The 22,239-nt window shown below is 42.9% G+C and overlaps 1 protein-coding gene across 2 annotated transcripts in view; it reads left to right on the forward strand.

The window, feature by feature from the left end:
- The window catches only part of LOC115198073 (glucosidase 2 subunit beta), a 252,996-nt gene that overhangs the window by 202,933 nt on the left and 27,824 nt on the right, over positions 1 to 22,239 (forward strand). For both annotated transcript variants that reach the window (XM_029759745.1, XM_029759747.1), the window contains one exon: positions 3,096 to 3,167. In XM_029759745.1, the coding sequence (XP_029615605.1) occupies positions 3,096 to 3,167 (72 nt within the window). The remainder of the gene's footprint in view (positions 1 to 3,095; positions 3,168 to 22,239) is intronic.

Consider the following 22,239-nt stretch of genomic DNA (forward strand, 5'->3'; position numbering starts at 1 on the left):
GCCCCTCTCTCTACCCCACTCTCTCTATATGCCCCTCTATCTATCCCTCTCTCTCTCTATACGCCCCTCTATCTACCCCTCTCTCCATACGCCCCTCTCTCTACCCCTCTCTCTCTCGCTACCCCCTCTCTCTCTCTACCCCCTCCTCTCTCTATCCCCCCTTCTCTCTACCCCCCTTCTCTCTACCCCCTCTCTCTCTACCCCCTTTCTCTCTCTACCCCCTTTCTCTCTCTACCCCCCCTCTCTCTACCCCCTCTCTCTCTACCCCCTCTCTCTCTCTACCCCCTCTCTCTCTACCCACTCTCTCTAACCCCCCACTCTACCCCTTCTCTCTACCCCCCTCTCTCTCTCTACACCCCTCTCTCTCTCTACCCCCCCTCTCTACCCCGTTCTCTCCCCCCCTCTACCCCTCTCTCTCTCTACCCCTCTCTCTCTCTCTACCCCCTCTCCCTACCCCCTCTCTCTCTAGCCCTCTCTCTCTACCCCCTCTCTCTCTAGCCCTTTCTCTCTACCCCCCCTCTCTACCCCTCTCTACCACCTCTCCCTACCCCCTCTCTCTACCCCCCTCTCTACCCCTCTCTCTCTCTACCCTCTCTCTCTACCCCCTCTCTCTCTCTACCCCCCTCTTTCTCTGGCCCTCTCTCTCTACCCCTCTCTCTCTCTACCCTCTCTCTCTACCCCCTCTCTCTCTCTTCTCTGATATTAATCGTTATTTTTCTTTCATCTTCATTTTTTCTCTCACTGCTTTTGACCCCTCCCCGACCCACATCCACTTTCACTTCAACCTTTCTTCCACCCCATCCCTTGCTCTTTCTCTTCCCTCTCTCACTCTCTTTCATTTTGGTTGACTTGGCCTCTTCCTTTCTTTTGTATTAGTCAATGCATTGGTTCAAATGTCAAGAACAAACCCTGCTGGCTTACCTCTGTCCGTTTCTCTATCCAGTTCTTTGATCAGTTTACTGGAGCTCTTCTCTGTCTTTTCCACTCTCTGGCGCTCACTAGCAAACATTAACAACGGCCTGCACTAATTGCTAGCTTCTCCAGTCTCCTGAGTCTGGGTAGAAAAGCTGTGCGTGGCCACCAGTGGCTCCTTGTCAGCCCCCCCCCCCCCCCCCCCCCCCCATGGACAGAGAGTTGAGACAAAATGGTGGCCACCGGGGCTTTGTTCAATAATGCTGGCCTGTGTCTGTATGTCTGCATTCGTCTTTGTACCTTCCTCATATAGCTGTTGACAGAAGGGATATACAGTACCAGTCAAACGTTTGGACACCTACTCATTCAAGGGTTTTTCTTTATTTTCTACATTGTAAAATAATAGTGAAAACATCAAAACTATGAAATAACACATATGGATTCATGTAGTAACCAAACAAGGGTTAAACAAATCTAAATGTATTTTATATTTGAGATTCTTCAAAGTAGCCACCTTCATGACAGTTTTGCATACTCTTGGCATTCTCTTAACCAGCTTCACCTGGAATGCTTTTCCAACAGTCTTGAAGGAGTTCCCACATATGCTGAGCACTTGTTGGCTGCTTTTCCTTCACTCTGCGGTCCAACTCATCCCAAACCATCTCAATTGGGTTGAGGTCGGGTGATTGTGGAGGCCAGGTCATCTGATGCAGCACTCCATCACTCTCCTTCTTGGTCAAATAGCCCTTACACAGCCTGGAGGTGTGTTTTGGGTCATTGTCCTGTTGAAAAACAAATGATAGTCCCACTAAGCGCAAACCAGATGGGATGGCCTATTGCTGCAGAATACTGTGGTAGCCATGCTGGTTATGTGTGCCTTGAATTCTAAATAAATCACAGACAGTGTCACCAGCAAAGCACCATAACACCATAACACCTCCTCCTCCATGCTTCATGTGGGAACCGCACATGGAGAGATCATCCATTCACCTACTCTGCGTCTCACAAAGATATGGCGGTTGGAACCAAAAATCTCAAATTTGGACTCATCAGACCAAAGGACAGATTTCCACCGGTCTAACGTCCATTGCTCGTGTTTCTTGGCCCAAACAAGTCTCTTCTTATTATTGGTGTCCTTTAGTAGTGGTTTATTTGCAGCAATTCGACCATGAAGGCCTGATTCACGCAGTCTCCTCTGAACAGTTGATGTTGAGATGTGTCTGTTACTTGAACTCTGTTAAGCATTTATTTGGGCTGCAATTTCTGAGGCCGGTAACTCTAATGAACTTATCCTCTGCAGCAGAGGTAACTCTGGGTCTTCCTCTCCTGTGGCGGTCCTCATGAGAGCCAGTTTCATCATATCGCTTGATGGTTTTTGCGACTGCACTTTAAGAATCCTTCAAAGTTCTTGACATTTTGTGTTAAAGTAATGATGGACTGTCATTTATTTTTGCTTATTTAAGCTGTTCTTGACATAATATGGACTTGGTCTTTTACCAGATAGGGCTATCTTCTGTATACCACCCCTACCTTGTCACAACACAAATTATTTGCTCAAACACATTAAGAATGAAGTAAATTCCACAAATTAACTTTTAACAAGGCATATCTGTTCATTTAAATATATTCCAGGTGACTACCTCATTTAGCTGGTTGAGAGAATGCCAAGAGTGTGCAAAGCTGTCATCAAGGCAAAAGGTGGCTACTTTGAAGAATCTAAAATAAGAAATATATTTTGATTTGTTTAACACTTTTTTGGTTACTACATGATTCCATATGTGTTATTTCATAGTTTTGAAGTCTACTATTCTACAATGTTGAAAATAGTAAAATAATAATGAACCCTTGAATGTAGTAGATGTGTCCAAACTGTTGACCGATACTGTGTATTAAGGGTCTGGTTTCCCGGACACAGATTAAAGCCTAGTCCTGAAATTAAAAAGCAATCTCGATATCCATTGAAAATGATTTTTTAGTCCAGGCTTAATCTGTGTCTGGGAAACTATCCCAATGTGTTTTCCACATCAATATATTTTTGTAAATGAACAAAGAATTGGACACATCATTGGAGATTAGTGCAGAGCAGAATGTAGAGTAAAATTAACACCATTCTATGTTCAACAGGACATGGTGAACGTAACTCATCTTCTAAAATATAATTTTTGTTCTATTCTTCTCTGAAGGTATATTTACGAGCTGTGTCCCTTCAGTCAAGTAACGCAGAAGAGTGCTTCAGGAGAAGTGGTGTCCTTAGGGTGAGTACCTTGTTAACGTTCACCGGTGTTACCACAGTTTAAACCTGTACCGGTTTCCCCCTCGTGACGCCATGGCTTTTGGAGGACTCTTGGAATATTCAGCTATCCTCTTTAAAAGCCATCACCGGCTAACCGCAATTAAGTCATATTTTTTTTAAAGGCTATACGTGTGTAAATGAATCTCTTTCACCTTCTCGACAAAGAAATGAATATATGTTCAACAATGTGCCTGCTGTATTTATTTGGGATGTGTTGTTCTCACTCCAGACTCACAAGATGGTTCCGCAGCATACGAATGCTCTCATGGTTCTTTAGACAAGCACATATTAGCGTTGGCCTTGAGTTATGCAGCTACCTCTGTTTATTTCACCGGAAGAAAGCACATCAGCTAGCATTTCTTCATTAAATATTACTGTGAATGCTTCTTGATACGTATTCTGCTGCCAGTCCCAAAACTCCTTCATCATTGTTATGTTGCGTGTGGACTAAAACCAATATTTCTGCCCGATATTGATCTTTTTATTGTTCTTCAACATCTGTTAGGCTACATGTGACCTTTAATCAATTGCTAACAAATCTCTATTACGGTTATCATACCTTTTGATCAATTGCAAAAAAGGGGGGGGGGGGGGGGTGTGGACTTCATATACTGGACTGGGTTGTATTTATTCCACTGTGAAGGGTTTCCATTTCATCTGAAGGGTTAAAGTATGGCCTTTTAGTTTCTCCCGAGGGATTGGATCTGTGATAAGGGGATCTGAGATAAGGGGATCTGGGATAAGGGGATCTGGGATAAGGGGATCTGGGATAAGGGGATCTGGGATTGGATCTGGGATAAGGGGATCTGTGATTGGATCTGTGATAAGGGGATCTGGGATAAGGGGATCTGGGATAAGGGGATCTGGGATTGGATCTGTGATAAGAGGATCTGGGATAAGGGGATCTGTGATAAGGGGATCTGTGATTGGATCTGGGATAAGGGGATCTGGGTTTGGATCTGGGATAAGAGGATCTGGGATTGGATCTGTGATAAGGGGATCTGGGATTGGATCTGTGATAAGGGGATCTGGGATAAGGGGATCTGTGATAAGGGGATCTGGGATTGGATCTGTGATAAGGGGATCTGGGATAAGGGGATCTGGGATAAGGGGATCTGGGATTGGATCTGTGATAAGGGGATCTGAGATAAGGGGATCTGTGATAAGGGGATCTGGGATAAGCGGATCTGGGATAAGGGGATCTGTGATAAGGGGATCTGGGATAAGGGGATCTGGGATAAGGGGATCTGGGATAAGGGGATCTGGGATTGGATCTGTGATAAAGGGATCTGTGATAAGGGGATCTGAGATAAGGGGATCTGGGATAAGGGGATCTGAGATAAGGGGATCTGAGATAAGGGGATCTGGGATAAGGGGATCTGGGATAAGGGGATCTGGGATAAGGGGATCTGGGATAAGGGGATCTGGGATTGGATCTGTCCACTGGTGGACATTGGTCTTGTATCAAGGTGTTTCGGTGCTATGGTATGAAAGGGGTTTACTCAGTCCTATGTGTAGAACTTTGATTTCTCTTTTGTAGAATTTGTTGTTATTTTGGAGTGTTGGCATGTCGGTGCAGAGAGTCGGTATGAAGGCTGTCTATGTACCTGTGAAGCTATAGGAACCTGCAGAAAGGTGTATTACCAGATCGATCAGTTCTAACACATGTCCTTTCCACCCGCCCCATGGGATATCTTCTATCACGCTTGTCTTTTACGCCATTCTATTTTTCTCCTCTGCGTGATCACATTATGCTCCCCTTGCCGTCTTGTTGCCTCAGTTACTGTCAAACTTATATTTATCTCCTTATCACCGTTTTGCTGGTGTCAGGAGATTTGAGGTGTTGATTATGGGATGTCGCTCCGCTGTCCTCTCTCTTCTCTCGCTCTCTCTCATTATCCTTAACCGTCAGCCATCAGACACTTTATAGGGTACAATTATTGAAATGCTATTCTATTGACATTACACTTCTCTTTAAAAACTTTTAATGTGCTTTTATGATTGACTTAAACTCCTCCCGAGCCTCGATTTTGATGCCATTTGTGCTGTGAGCCACAAAGGTTAAATACTTGTTTTGGAGCATTGACAACGAACAGGGCTTAAATTACCAGATGTTTTTCTTTTTGCATTAAGTGTCAAAACATTTTCCGTTTCAATAAAATTATGTTATTAGATACCGGTGGCAGCAGTATCTATCTGTTTCAGTTGGGAGGGAAACATGATGTGGTAACGACCTACAAAGGAACCAATGTGTTACCTGACTCTGTGTAGACATCACGTGTGAAGGAGACGTGTTATGGACCTAGGCTTAAACGTCAAGTGTAAAGGGGGAGGATGTGTTGTGTGGCTGTAGTCAAAGGATGCTTGGGCTTGGCAATTAAGGGTATAAACCCAATGTAAAAGACAGGGAGCGGAGATTCTGGAAAAGACAGATCAAGAGCTCATTGATATATTAGAAGTTAAAATACTTTTGATTTTAAAGTAAGAACATAACTTGATTGTTATTGTTAGAAGCTAGTGCATTATTGTTGCTTAATTAAAAAAACTATAAAATCCATCAGTTGTGGAAGCAAAATAGAAGTGTTACTGGTTTTCATTAACTAGTGGAACCAAAAGAGAAGTGTTACTGGTTTTCATTAACTAGTGGAACCAAAAGAGAAGTGTTACTGGTTTTCATTAACTAGTGGAACCAAAAGAGAAGTGTTACTGGTTTTAACTAACTAGTGGAACCAAAAGAGAAGTGTTACTGGTTTTCATTAACTAGTGGAACCAAAAGAGAAGTGTTACTGGTTTTCATTAACTAGTGGAACATAAAGAGAAGTGTTACTGGTTTTAACTAACTAGTGGAACCAAAAGAGAAGTGTTACTGGTTTTCATTAACTAGTGGAACCAAAAGAGAAGTGTTACTGGTTTTCATTAACTAGTGGAACATAAAGAGAAGTGTTACTGGTTTTAACTAACTAGTGGAACCAAAAGAGAAGTGTTACTGGTTTTCATTAACTAGTGGAACATAAAGAGAAGTGTTACTGGTTTTCATTAACTAGTGGAACATAAAGAGAAGTGTTACTGGTTTTAACTAACTAGTGGAACCAAAAGAGAAGTGTTACTGGTTTTAACTAACTAGTGGAACATAAAGAGAAGTGTTACTGGTTTTAACTAACTAGTGGAACCAAAAGAGAAGTGTTACTGGTTTTCATTAACTAGTGGAACCAAAAGAGAAGTGTTACTGGTTTTCATTAACTAGTGGAACATAAAGAGAAGTGTTACTGGTTTTAACTAACTAGTGGAACCAAAAGAGAAGTGTTACTGGTTTTCATTAACTAGTGGAACATAAAGAGAAGTGTTACTGGTTTTCATTAACTAGTGGAACATAAAGAGAAGTGTTACTGGTTTTAACTAACTAGTTAAATGACTTGTTGAATAAAGTACTGAAAAAGAAGAGTAGCATTATAACAGCTACAGACTCAGGGGTGTCATGAAGTTGGCCTGTGGGTAAGGTTTATGACCCCCCATAAATACCTTTCTCCCTTTCCTCTCTTGACTCTACAGAAGGACTGTTGAAAAGCCTTTGTTAAACATAGAGAGTCGGGGAACATCAAAAGGTGGGGGGAAATGAACCATATTTCGGTAATCCAACCAGTTGAAAAATATGTGTTGGTACTTACTTGAGGATCTTATCCCGATCTTATCCCGGTATTGGGATTCATTGTCATGTGACCATGGCGGGGAATTCAAAACTGCAAGAGTAATCATTTCAAAAAATCAAATAATCAACTATTTTCCTCCATTTGAAAGATATATCTCCTAAATCTAACCACGCTGTCCGATTTTCAGAGGCATTACGGAGAATGCATAAAGTTAGGTTATGTGAGGAGAGTACATTGACAATAGCTGCGTGTAATGTTTAGCCAATTCAAAGAAGGGCATCAACAGACAGAAAACTAGCTAGAATTATGCACTTACCTTTGACAATCTGCATCAGATGACACTCATAGGACATTATGTTATACAATACATGCATTTTTAGTTCCATCAAGTTCATATTTATATCCAAAAACAGCATTTACAGTCGCGGTGAAATTCAGAATTTTTTTCGGCTCGAATGCACCCAGTGAATCCAGCATTACAAATCACGGAATTACTATTCGAAAACATTGATAAATTATAATATTGTCATTCAAAGAATAATATATTATCATCTCGTAATTGCTACCGAAGGGCCAGATCTCAAAATAACTTTACTGGGAAATCACATTTTGTATAAACTGGGTACTATGCTAACAACAATAAGCTATATGCTAAGCTAAGCTAAGCTATACCGTTAGCATTAGCATCATCTAATATCGATAATAACATTCTAAATATCCCCTTACCTTTGATTATCTCCATCAGAAGGCGCTGCCAGAGATCCCAGGTCCAGAACAAATGTGGTTTCTTTTGACAAAGTTCATAATTTATGTCCAAATAGTTAGCGTTCAGTAGGCTCCCACAAAATGAGGTGGGCAGTGTAAAGTCACGTCGAAAAACTAAAGAAAACCTAGTAAATAATCTATTTACGTTTGTTTAAACATGTCAAACGTTGTTTAGCACTAATCTTTTGTTCCATTTTTAACGTGAAACATCAGTAAACATCAGTAATATTTTCACACAACCTATCAAGTGTCTAGAATAAACGATAATGACAAAGGCACTCTTCTCAGATTCATGCGCAGGCGCAAAAAATGAAGTGATGACGTGTCAACTTGTAAGCTTTCTAATTCGGTCTGTATTTATCACAGATGCTTCCAACAACTTTCTAAAGATCGTTGACATCTAGTGGAAGCAGTAGGAGTTGCGAACTGAATCCTTTCTCACTGTGGTATCTTTAAAACAATGACACTAAATAGTACAGCCACAAAATTCTCATTTTTTTTTATCTATTTTTCTCAGGTTTCTGCCTGCAATATGAGTTTTGTTATACTTACAGACACCATTCAAACTGTTTTAGAAAATTCAGAGTGTTTTCTATCCGAATGTGTTAATAATATGCATATCCTAGCTTCTGAGTTGGTGTAGGAGGCAGTTAAAAATGGGCACATATTTTTTTCAAAATTCTCAATACTGCCCCCGTGGCCCGTAGAGGTTAATGAATATGATGTCAGTTCGGTTGTCATCTGAGACATTATGACTGATGACAGGACAACATAAACTGTATCTTGGAAAGTCTACATATTCTAGTTATCAGATTCACATGGAATTGTTGTGCAATTTAAATGTTTAAATATGAAACTATTTGTGAAAAGATTAAATGTAATTTTAGCTTCCAAATGAGAGAATTGGGTTTTCATAAGGTTAGAGCTCTGCTCAATCAGTGGCCCGCCCCTGTGAAGAGACATTGGTTATAAACTATGAAACACACCCTTCTCTCCCTCCACTATATAAGCCTGTGATGAAAATGTAACCTCCTGTTCCGAGTGCGCGAGGCCTGCAGCCTCACGTTAAAAGGACTCAGATAATAAGCTGTTCCGAGTGCGCGAGGCCTGCAGCCTCACGTTAAAAGGACTCAGATAATAAGCTGTTCCGAGTCTGCGAGACCTGCAGCCTCACGTTAAAAGGACTCAGATAATAAGCTGTTCCGAGTGCGCGAGGCCTGCAGCCTCACGTTAAAAGGACTCAGATAATAAGCTGTTCCGAGTACGCGAGGCCTGCAGCCTCACGTTAAAAGGACTCAGATAATAAGCTGTTCCGAGTACGCGAGGCCTGCAGCCTCTGCATTAAAAGGACTCAGATAATAAGCTGTTCCGGGTACATTAGGGCGACGGTCCGATGTCAGAAGGATTCAGATAATAACTACAGAACTAAGCCAACCTCAGCGTGAGCTTTGGTTGCGAATGGTATGAACTTTGAACTCTTATTCACTACAGAAGTGATACCTCCTAGCCGTTGAGTTAGCAGCGGCCGCTGTAAACGTGGGCTAGGAAAGGACGGACAAAGGATCTCTTCTAACAAACAACACGACACTGCCAAGTATTCTGTTTACCACCAGAGACACTCATAAAGGGACAAGGAAGATCTCTGTTGGGCAACACGGCCAGCATCTACGACCAACCTACCGAAGCGCAGCTCAGAGTAAATATTTATTGCATTTTCCTTTTCCAAATGGGCAGTTATTTAGAATGCATAAGATTCTGTATTTACGATAGCATAGCTTCTCCCTTTGTTCTTCAGTCCTCCCGCGCTTTCATTCAAGCCCAACCCCCTCTCTTTGTGTAACCAGCTGTCATACAGGTTCCGTCCACCAGGGATATTTTCTTGTAGGACATAGTTAGTAATCAATGTATGATCCATTCTGTGTATATGTAATTCTGTGTGATTAGTTAGGTATTTAGTAAATAAATAATTAAACCCAATTTTGTATTGCTGATTCAACTTGTTAGCCAGGGTTCGTGAAGATAACCAAGAATTTACAACTTTCAGATGAGACTGAAATAAGGTGACGATTAATATTGACTGCTATTGATGTAAAATATTTCTAGGTCTTTAAGAGTTTATTCGGAAGATAACAGCTCTATAAACACTCTTTCGTGGTGCCCTGACTTTCTAGTTAATTACATTTACATGATTAGCTTAATCAGGTAATATTAATTACAGAGAAAGGATTTTATAGAATAGCATGTCATATCACTTAATCCGGCATAGCCAAAGACACGACAGGGGCTTCACCTTAGGTGTCCTGCAGCCAGACCATATTGTGGGGTCCAGCAGGACACCACATGGGAGCTCCAGGGTAAATGTGTAAAAGACACACAAAAGGAGCACTTGGCATCTGTAGTTTGTCCTTTGTCAGACGATGTGTCGAATCCCTGCGTTCAGCTAAGAATTAATTTCAAGTAATTAGTCTTAGCTGAAACCCTATACCCGAGACTTAGCGAGTGTGACTCACCCGTGAGGGTGTTGTCCAGTCAACTAGAAAGGGAGGACCAGCCGCTAGCAGGATTGTCTGACTATGACACGCTTATAAAAGTACTATAACCCAGTGGTTGAATGTATCCTGTGTAAAATAGCGTAGAGCTGTCTATAAATACAGTGAGGGAAAAAACATATTTGATCCCCTAGCTGATTTTGTACGTTTGCCCACTGACAAAGAAATGATCAGTCTATAATTTTAATGGTAGATTTATTTGAACAGTGAGAGACAGAATAACGACAAATAAATCCAGAAAAACGCATGTCAAAAATGTTATAAATTGATTTGCATTTTAATGAGGGAAATAAGTATTTGACCCCCTCTCAATCAGAAAGATTTCTGGCTCCCAGGTGTCTTTTATACAGAGATTAGGAGCACACTCTTAAAGGGAGTGCTCCTAATCTCAGTTTGTTACCTGTATAAAAGACACCTGTCCACAGAAGCGATCAATCAATCAGATTCCAAACTCTCCACCATGGCCAAGACCAAAGAGCTCTCCAAGGATGTCAGGGACAAGATTGTAGACCTACACAAGGTTGGAATGGGCTACAAGACCATCGCCAAGCAGCTTGGTGAGAAGGTGACAACAGTTGGTGCGATTATTCGCAAATGGAAGAAACACAAAATAACTGTCAATCTCCCTCGGCCTGGGGCTCCATGCAAGATCTCACCTCGTGGAGTTGCAATGATCATGAGAACAGTGAGGAATCAGCCCAGAACTACACGGGAGGATCTTGTCAATGATCTCAAGGCAGCTGGGACCATAGTCACCAAGAAACAATTTGTAACACACTACACCGTGAAGGACTGAAATCCTGCAGCGCCCGCAAGGTCCCCCTGCTCAAGAAAGCACATATACATGCCCGTCTGAAGTTTGCCAATGAACATCTGAATGATTCAGAGGACAACTGGGTGAAAGTGTTGTGGTCAGATGAGACCAAAATGGAGCTCTTTGGCATCAACTCAACTCGCTGTGTTTGGAGGAGGAGGAATGCTGCCTATGACCCCAAGAACACATGGAGGTGGAAACATTATGCTTTGAGGGTGTTTTTCTGCTAAGGGGACAGGACAACTTCACCGCATCAAAGGGACGATGGACTGGGCCATGTACCGTCAAATCTTGGGTGAGAACCTCCTTCCCTCATCCAGGGCATTGAAAATGGGTCGTGGATGGGTATTCCAGCATGACAATGACCCAAAACACACGGCCAAGGCAACAAAGGAGTGGCTCGAAAAGAAGCACATTAAGGTCCTGGAGTGGCCTAGCCAGTCTCCAGACCTTAATCCCATAGAAAATCTGTGGAGGGAGTTGAAGGTTCGACTTGCCAAACGTCAGCCTCGAAACCTTAATGACTTGGAGAAGATCTGCAAAGAGGAGTGGGACAAAATCCCTCCTGAGATGTGTGCAAACCTGGTGGCCAACTACAAGAAACGTCTGACCTCTGATTGCCAACAAGGGTTTTGCCACCAAGTACTAAGTCATGTTTTGCAGAGGGGTCAAATACTTATTTCCCTCATTTAAAATGCAAATCAATTTATAACATTTTTGACATGCGTTTTTCTGGATTCTTTTGTTGTTATTCTGTCTCTCACTGTTCAAATAAACCTACCATTAAAATAATAGACTGATCATTTCTTTGTCAGTGGGCAAACGTACAAAATCAGCAGGGGATCAAATACTTTTTTCCCTCACTGTACATATTGGATTGCTCGTTGGTGTTGTACACAAAAATAGCCCCCACTGACACATAGTATACCGTGTCACAAACTACCCGTGAAGTGTTAACAGTAGGAAGGAGTGAGCTAACCTCTGTGGCTAGCAGAGATGGACCAGGAGTAAATTAACCTCTGTGGCTAGCAGAGATGGACCAGGAGTAAATTAACCTCTGTGGCTAGCAGAGATGGACCAGGAGTAAATTAACCTCTGTGGCTAGCGGAGATGGACCAGGAGTGAGCTAACCTCTGTGGCTAGCAGAGATGGACCAGGAGTAAATTAACCTCTGTGGCTAGCAGAGATAGACCAGGAGTGAGCTAACCTCTGTGGCTAGCAGAGATGGACCAGGAGTGAGCTAACCTCTGTGGCTAGCAGAGATAGACCAGGAGTGAGCTAACCTCTGTGGCTAGCAGAAATGGACCAGGAGTGAGCTAACCTCTGTGGCTAGCAGAGATAGACCAGGAGTGAGCTAACCTCTGTGGCTAGCAGAGATGGACCAGGAGTAAATTAACCTCTGTGGCTAGCAGAGATGGACCAGCAGTGAGCTAACCTCTGTGGCTAGCAGAGATGGACCAGGAGTGAGCTAACCTCTGTGGCTAGCAGAGATGGACCAGCAGTGAGCTAACCTCTGTGGCTAGCAGAGATGGACCAGGAGTAAATTAACCTCTGTGGCTAGCAGAGATAGACCAGGAGTGAGCTAACCTCTGTGGCTAGCAGAGATGGACCAGCAGTGAGCTAACCTCTGTGGCTAGCAGAGATGGACCAGGAGTGAGCTAACCTCTGTGGCTAGCAGAGATGGACCAGCAGTGAGCTAACCTCTGTGGCTAGCAGAGATAGACCAGGAGTGAGCTAACCTCTGTGGCAAGCAGAGATGGACCAGGAGAGGTGGCCTGGTTGATAAAGTGGAGCCTAGGGGTTCACTGCTAACTCAGCCTCGGGTAGGAAGACAGGGAAGTCTCTTCACCCGGGAACGAAGCTCATACCGCTGGATAATCCAGAGCTACGGTAGGACTTGACCTGTGTTTTCAAGAGAAGATCCACAGGTAAAGACTTCCTCCGCATTAGTGAACCTAGTACGTCTGTCTGGGAGGAGGCCCGTACTAGTCACCTCGACACAGTGCAAATCTCCTTATGAAGTAAAATCATTGGAATCTGAAGAATGACTTCATGTTCTCTTTTCTCCACTTCCTCACTACCCACTCACATGTTTTACTGTGTCCTCATTGAGGGAAAAGGGACAGCATGCAAGCTCTGACTAATTCAAACCCAGAGACTACATTTGACTGTCAAACAGTATCAGGGCAGAACGGAGCTGTCTGCAGCTGTCTCCTATACATGTGACTCAAGGTGAGGTCACAGTGTCCTCCGACTGCAGACTCCTTCTGGGCATACTGTGCCAGTCTGTCTCACACAAGATGGCTGCCAGATGATAGTTAGCTCACAGCCACAGTGAGCACCCTTCACACACAGACACCAAGTGGGGCTAACAACACTTTCATACCCTAGTCAGGGTTTTAACTAGGATACATACATCTCTGCTTCAGATTTTTCCAGTACAACGGTCTCCTCTCACTGATCACCTTGACGACGGAAAAGGGGTGCTCGTGTGCCACCCGCTTTGAAAATGGCGTCCAACGAAAAATCTCCAATGTTAGAAAAGCCAACCCAGTTAAGAGGTTATCTAATATTTCAGCTGGTTAACGGAAACTAAATGGTCACTTTGGATGCAGCTGAGTATAACTCACACACACAGACCCACACGGTAATGGGATTTGCTGGGGTGGGCAGGTGGTGCTACACTGGAAGATGTAGCCCACATGTTTCCAGGGAGAGAGCAGTGTACTGTGGTACGGTGTGGTGGTGGGGGGTTGGAGGGGAAACATGAATCATAGCCGGCGTGCTGAGAATGAAGTTCATTTTTTATCCAGACAGACCATCACTCAGCCCTTGCAGGATATGGCTGGGCCCCCTGATATCAATCTGCATGGAGACATCCTCCCCTCCCCAGAGTCAGGTAGGGGGAGAGAGGAGGAGGGCTTTGATTTAAACGGCAGCATTTATCACACCTGCTTCAGCATCCTAAAGGACAGAGAGAGAGAGGGGGGGGGAGAGGGGAGAGAGATAGCGAGAGAGAGAGGGGGCGAGAGAGAGATAGCGAGAGGGGGAGAGAGGGAGGGAGGGAGAGAGAGAGAGGGGGAGGGAGGGAGAGAGAGAGAGTGAGAGAGGGAGAGAGAGATAGCGAGAGAGGGGGCGAGAATGAGAGAGAGGGGGGAGAGAGAGAGGACATTAACATGCATGACTTGTCATGGGAAGGTGTGAAGTTGTACTACTAGTCCATCTACGACACAAATAATGTTCTTTCCATTGCAGTCACAGCACCACCCCCATGACTAACAGTAGCTGTAGTACTAGATGGAATAGTGAGCGTAGGAATACTGAAAGGCTTTCAATGGCAGCACTAGTATCACTACTGTGATTACTGTGTAGCCTTAATAATGCATACCATTTCCTTTATCACTCAAGGGGCTCATTTGTACAGACTGTACAAAACATTAAGAACGCCTGCTCTTTCCATGATAGACTGACCAGGTGAATCCAGGTGAAAGCTTTGATCCCTTATTGATGTCAGTTGTTAAATCCATTTCAATCAGTGTCGATGAAGGGGAGGAGATATGTTAAAGTAGGATTTTTAAGCCTTGAGATAATTGAAACATGGATTGTGTATTTGTGCCAGGGTGAAGACAGAAGATTTAAGTGCCTTTGAACGGGTTATGGTAGTAGGTGCCAGGAGCACCGGTTTGTGTCAAGAATCGCAACGCTGTTGGGTTTTTCACGCTCAACAGTTTCCCGTGTGTATCAAGAATGGTCCACCACCCAAAGGACATCCAGCCAACCTGGAGTCAACATGGGTCAGCATCCCTGTGGAACGCTTTTAACACCTTGTAGAGTCCATGCCCCAGCCAATTGAGGCTGTTCTGAGGGCAACTCAGTATTAGGAAGGTATTCCTAATGTCTGTGTTCACTAGCCTTGCCTTATGCTAGTTGAATGTACAGTTTTCTTTAAACCACTAGCCTTGCCTTGTGCTAGTTGAATGTACAGTTTTCTTTAAACCACTAGCCGCACAAATAGCTCTCAGTAACAATCAATTTAGTTTGAGGATGCTTTTCTTTGGCTGTGGCTCGTTCATACAATATAGCCACCCCATATTGCCATAATGTATAACCCAGGCAGAGAAGTGCTTCACGGTGTCTGCAAATATACACATAACTGCCAAAATAAAGGAAACACCACGAGCTACCAGAACAGCTTCAATGCACCTTGGCATAGAGCTGCTCCAGAATCTCCCATAATTGTTCAATTGGGTTGAGATCTGATGACTGAGACACACACACACACCCTTTAAACTCCTTATGTTTCTTTGAGGACTCTTTCAAAGTCACTGAGATTTACATTTTAGTCATTTAGCAGATGGTCTTATCCAGAGCGACTTACAGTAGTGAATGCATACATTTCATTTCATGCATTTTTTTGTTGTTGTACTGGCCCCCCGTGGGAATCGAACCCACAACCCTGGCGTTGCACACACCATGCTGGCGTTGCAAACACCATGCTCTACCAACTGAGCCACAGGGAAGACAGATCTCTTCTTCTAGCCATGGTAGCCAAAATAATGGGCAACTGGTTATTTTTAATACATGACCCTAAGCATGATGGGATGTTAATTGCTTAATATACTCAGGAACCACACCTGTGTAGAAATACCTGCTTTCAATATACTTTGTATCCCTCATTTACTCAAGTGTTTCCTTTATTTTGGCAGTTACCTGTAGATAAGATGCAACACATACCCGTCAATGTATTTCAATGGCTACATTTTCTATGCTAAGTGTTATTTTTCACAGTGATCAGCACATCTGTATTCGTGCTCTGAGAATGGAATAGAATAACAACACCATCAGCCATGATAATGTTAACAGAGTAGGGCAAAACACTCACACAGCGACAACACCGTCGTCCCGTGACAGCGTCGTCCATCTTAATAATGCCAGGTACACACCGACGGGAGAGAGACACACCCTGTTAGGGAAATGGTAGTCAGTCACCTGAAAGGAAAACAGACGTATAGCAGTAACTATCTGTTTCAGTTGGGAGGGAAACATGATGTGGTAGCAGTACCTATCTGTTTAGAGTTGGGAGGGAAACATGATGTGGTAGCAGTGCCTATCTGTTTAGAGTTGGGAGGGAAACATGATGTGGTAGCAGTACCTATCTGTTTAGAGTTGGGAGGGAAACATGATGTGGTAGCAGTACCTATCTGTTTAGAGTTGGGAGGGAAACATGATGTGGTAGCAGTACCTATATGTTTAGAGTTGGGAGGGAAACATGATGTGGTAGCAGTACCTATCTGTTTAGAGTTGGGAGGGAAACATGATGTGGTAGCAGTACCTATCTGTTTAGAGTTGGGAGGGAAACATGATGTGGTAGCAGTACCTATCTGTTTAGAGTTGGGAGGGAAACATGATGTGGTAGCAGTATCTATCTGTTTAGAGTTGGGAGGGAAACATGATGTGGTAGCAGTATCTGTCTGTTTCAGTTGGGAGGGAAACATGATGTAGTAGCAGTACCCATCTGTTTCAGTTGGGAGGGAAACATGATGTGGTAGCAGTACCTATCTGTTTCAGTTGGGAGGGAAACATGATGTGGTAGCAGTACCTATCTGTTTAGAGTTGGGAGGGAAACATGATGTGGTAGCAGTACCTATCTGTTTAGAGTTGGGAGGGAAACATGATGTGGTAGCAGTACCTATCTGTTTAGAGTTGGGAGGGAAACATGATGTGGTAGCAGTACCTATCTGTTTAGAGTTGGGAGGGAAACATGATGTGGTATCAGTATCTATCTGTTTCAGTTGGGAGGGAAACATGATGTGGTAGCAGTACACGGCATGACTTCTGGCTCGCTGAATCCAATGACTCATGGAAGCGTTTTGCATGGAGTAATTAGCTGTGTTGAAGAAGCCATTTTCTCTGTAGCTGCTAACAACAACAGAACACTTTACCTGCATGGGCCATAATAACCTTTCGCCATGAGCAGAAGAGCAGCTAAAATATTCATATATGCCTTTATGGAGTTTGCTTTGGATAAACACAGGGAAAATGGATCTACATACGCTGATATGGAACAGTGGGTGGGCCTAAACATAGCTCTAAGGACCACTGAACTCAAAATACCCAAATACTGTACATTGAAGTAGCAACAACAAAACAAAAAAATGTACTGAAAAACTGTTTCCCATGACAATCTAACAATTCAAATATGTTGAAGTTAGAAATTGGACATAACAGAAATCATTCAACATCATAGTAGGACAAAACAGACATCATAGTAGGACATAACAGACATCATTCAACATAATTTGTAAGTCGCTCTGGATAAGAGCGTCTGCTAAATGACGTAAATGTAAATCATAGTAGGACAAAACAGACATCATTCAACATCATAGTAGGACAAAACAGACATCATTCAACATCATAGTCCGGGCAAAACATGTCCAGTAGCATGGTGGGCCTACTGGCTGGACTAGCTCCTCTTATTCCTTAACCTCTTATGGCTAGGGGGCAGTATTTTCACGGCTGGATAAAAAACGTACCCGATTTAATCTGATTATTAGTCCTGCCCAGAAACTAGAATATGCATATAATTATTAGCTTTGGAGAGAAAACACTCCACAGTTTCTGAAACTGTTTGAATGGTGTCTGTGAGTATAACAGAACTCCTATGGCAGGCAAAAACCTGAGATGCTTCTGTTCAGGAAGTACCCTGTTTGAACATTTCTTGCCCTTGTTGATTCTCTCTATCTATTACAAGGGATCTCTGCTGTTACGTGACACTTCCCACGTCTCCAATGAAGTCTCAGAGCCCGGGAAAAACAGGAATGACGTAATTCAAAGCCCTGGCTGAAACAAGGGAGAGCAAAAGCTAAGTGGTCACTCAGTGGACTAAGCCTTACGCTCGCGACCCGCCCCGCCCCCGGCTTTCGGTTTTTCCCTCAGTATACAGACAGGCAGATTCCCGGTCGGAATATTATCGCTTTTCTACGAGATAAATTGCATAAAAATTGGTTTTAAACAGCGGTTGACATGCTTCGAAGTACGGTAATGGAATATTTAGAAATTTTTTGTCAAATTCTGCGTCATGCTCGTGGCCGAGATTTAGCGTTGGGATAGTGTCTAGAACGCACGAACAAAACGTCTTGATGGAACATAACGATGGATTATTTGGGACCAAACCTACATTTGTTATTGAAGTAGAAGTCCTGGCAGTGTATTCTGACGAAGAACAAGCAAGGTAAGAACATTTTTCTTATAGGAAATGTGATTTTGGTGAAGGCTAAACTGGTTGGGTGTCTAAATAGCTAGCCCGTGATGGCTGGGCTATGTACTTAGATTATTGCAAAATGTGCTTCATCCGAAAAGCTATTTTAAAATCGGACATATCGAGTGCATAGAGGAGTTCTGTATCTATAATTCTTAAAATAATTGTTATGCTTTTTGTGAACGTTTATCGTGAGTAATTTAGTAAAATCACCGGAAGTGTTCGGTGGGAATGCTAGTTCTGAACGTCACATGCTAATGTAAAAAGCTGGTTTTTGATATAAATATGAACTTGATTGAACAGACATGCATGTATTGTATAACATAATGTCCTAGGTGTGTCATCTGATGAAGATCATAAAAGGTTAGTGCTGCATTTAGCTATGGTTTGGGTTTATGTGACATGATATGCTAGCTTGAAAAATGGGTGTCTGATTATTTCTGGCTGGGTACTCTGCTGACATAATCTAATGTTTTGGTTTCGCTGTAAAGCCTTTTTGAAATCGGACAGTGTGGTTAGATAAAGGAGAGTCTTGTCTTTAAATAGCTGTAAAATAGTCATATGTTTGAAAAATGGAAGTTTTCGGATTTTAGAGGAGTTTGTATTTCGCGCCCCGCCCATCATTGGATATTGGAGCAGACGTTCCGCTAGCGGAACGTGTAGATGTAAGAGGCTGTATCAGTCTCTGTTGTCTCTTTGACTGGGGGAGGGAGGGGCATTTACATGGAGCTGAAAGAGAGGCATGGGTCAGCGGGTCACAGAGCCTGGGCTCTGGGGAAATCAGGTGGCCACGCGCCTGGGTTCACAGGGTCGCAGTGTGCCACCCCATAGGGTTCAAGGAGCCTCCCCCTGGGCGCAGGTTCAAAACGCTCTTTGCATACGCTGTGTCATCGCTCACAGCAAATCAGGGGACAGAACAAGAGGCTTTGGAATTGCGACCAGGCCGGCGAGCAGCTTGCCCGTTCACCAATTAACCTTGGGAGCCCACAATGTTGCCCTGTCCTTTCTTGGATCATGTCCAATATCTCACTAGAAAGATGACGAGTAAGCGGCCCGTACCATGCAGAACACTATAGTGAACTATTAACAGAAAATATATACGAAGAAATACATATAGCAGATCAGCCTATAAAAAGTCCTGCTGTTAACTGTAGCCTGATCTGGTTAACTGCCCGGTTAACTGTAGCCTGATCTGGTTAACTGCCCGGTTAACTGTAGGCTGATCTGGTTAACTATCTGGTTAACTGTAGGCTGATCTGGTTAACTGCCCGGTTAACTGTAGGCTGATCTGGTTAACTATCTGGTTAACTGTAGGCTGATCTGGTTAACTATCTGGTTAACTGTAGGCTGATCTGGTTAACTATCTGGTTAACTGTAGGCTGGTCTGGTTAGCTATCTGGTTAACTGTAGGCTGGTCTGGTTAGCTATAGGCTGATCTGGTTAACTGTAGGCTGGTCTGGTTAGCTATTTGGTTAACTACAGGCTGATCTGGTTAACTATCTGGTTAACTGTCATGTTAACTGTAGGCTGATCTGGTTAACTATAGGCTGATCTGGTTAACTGTAGGCTGGTCTGGTTAGCTATTTGGTTAACTACAGGCTGATCTGGTTAACTGTAGGCTGATCTGGTTAACTATCTGGTTAACTGTCATGTTAACTGTAGGCTGATCTGGTTAACTATAGGCTGATCTGGTTAACTGTAGGCTGGTCTGGTTAGCTATTTGGTTAACTACAGGCTGATCTGGTTAACTGTAGGCTGATCTGGTTAACTATAGGCTGATCTGGTTAACTATAGGCTGATCTGGTTAACTGTAGGCTGATCTGGTTAACTATAGGCTGATCTGGTTAACTGTAGGCTGATCTGGTTAACTATCTGGTTAACTGTCATGTTAACTGTAGGCTGATCTGGTTAACTGTAGGCTGATCTGGTTAACTGTAGGCTGATCTGGTTAACTATCGGCTGATCTGGTTAACTATCTGGTTAACTGTAGGCTGGTCTGGTTAGCTATTTGGTTAACTACAGGCTGATTTGGTTAACTATAGGCTGATCTGGTTAACTACAGGCTGATCTGGTTAACTGTAGGCTGATCTGGTTAACTATCTGGTTAACTGTCATGTTAACTGTAGGCTGATCTGGTTAACTATAGGCTGATCTGGTTAACTGTAGGCTGATCTGGTTAACTAGCTGGTTAACTGTCATGTTAACTGTAGGCTGATCTGGTTAACTAGCTGGTTAACTATAGGCTGATCTGGTTAACTAGCTGGTTAACTGTCATGTTAACTGTAGGCTGATCTGGTTAACTATAGGCTGATCTGGTTAACTGTAGGCTGATCTGGTTAACTAGCTGGTTAACTGTCATGTTAACTGTAGGCTGATCTGGTTAACTATCTGGTTAACTATAGGCTGATCTGGTTAACTAGCTGGTTAACTGTCATGTTAACTGTAGGCTGATCTGGTTAACTATAGGCTGATCTGGTTAACTATCTGGTTAACTATAGGCTGATCTGGTTAACTTTTGGCTGATCTGGTTAACTATCTGGTTAACTATAGGCTGATCTGGTTAACTAGCTGGTTAACTGTCATGTTAACTTTAGGTTAATCTGGTCCTATATGTATTTCTTTGTATGTTCTGTTAATAGTTCACTATAGTGTTCTGCATCGTATGGCCACTTACTTTTTTTAATCTTTTTTTTTAATACAATTTCATTTTTTACATTTTTAATTTAACCATTATTTAACTAGGCAAGTCAGTTAATAAGAACAAATTATTATTTACAATGTCGGCCAAACCCGGACGACGCTGGGCCAATTGTGCGCAGCCTTATTGGGACTCCCAATCACGGCCGAATGTGATACATCTTTCTTGGATTACATGCCATTTAGGGTCCTACCCTCCACTGCCCTCACCTCACCAATATCTCACTAGAGATAGGAGACACAAAATAGGCATAGTAATTCCATAGTAATTCTGATTAAGTAGATTTTCTCTGGTGCTTTTATAGTGCTTTTATGCCACCACAGTGATAACTCAACACAGAGATACATTAGCGCCACCACAGTGATAACTCAACACAGAGATACATTAGTGCCACCACAGTGATAACTCAACACAGAGTTACATTAGTGCCACCACAGTGATAACTCAACACAGAGATACATTAGCGCCACCACAGTGATAACTCAACACAGAGATACATTAGCGCCACCACAGTGATAACTCAAATGAAATGCTGTGGGGGAAAAAAACATATACTGATTGAAAGACATTCATCTATCTTTTTATGGGGAGGATTGTGATGGGGAAGATGCCGCATGCAGCAGACGTATTGCTGTTGTGCTACAGAGTCAAAGAAAAAGAAAAGGTCTATTGTGAAAGCAAACGAAAACCTATTAGTACTGTCAGTGGCCTTTGCAGGTTCACATTACTCAGTGTTCAAACCCACAGGTCTCCCTTGAGCCGCTTTATTGAACAGTAGATTTAAAAAAAAAAAAAAAAAAACTGAGAATGGAGGTAGCCTAGCAACATTGAGACCATGGAGAAGAAGCGCGGCATACCCGCTGCGAATGCGGCATGCAGTATCCAGCCAGTCTTCGGCAGTAAGCCCCAAGGAGAGCGGGATGTTCTGGTCACTATGAAGATATACATCTGCCTTCAATCGAGTAGTGCCAGCAAACCTTCATTTAGGGAATAAAAAATGTTTAAAAAAAAACGAAAAAAGGTATAAACTAACAGAGCATATAATTATGTTTAGCCTTTTGAGAAACTTTTGTTATTAAATGCTTTAATGATGTGATCCCTCTGGCTTTGTTTGTACTTTTTAACAGTACAATTGTTTACCCCCAAATAAATCAAATCCTGTGAGCTATGATCGCTGTGCACACCTATAGCTTATGACAGCGTTATATTGTATGAACAAAGGCCTCTCATAGGATGTGTCTTCAGATGAATTACAACCTGCCCTCAGGAATGAGCTCAGCAGTTGTCCTAAAATATAAACCCC

This window comes from Salmo trutta, chromosome 8 (genome assembly GCF_901001165.1).
Source record: "Salmo trutta chromosome 8, fSalTru1.1, whole genome shotgun sequence".
Classification (NCBI taxonomy): domain Eukaryota; kingdom Metazoa; phylum Chordata; class Actinopteri; order Salmoniformes; family Salmonidae; genus Salmo; species Salmo trutta.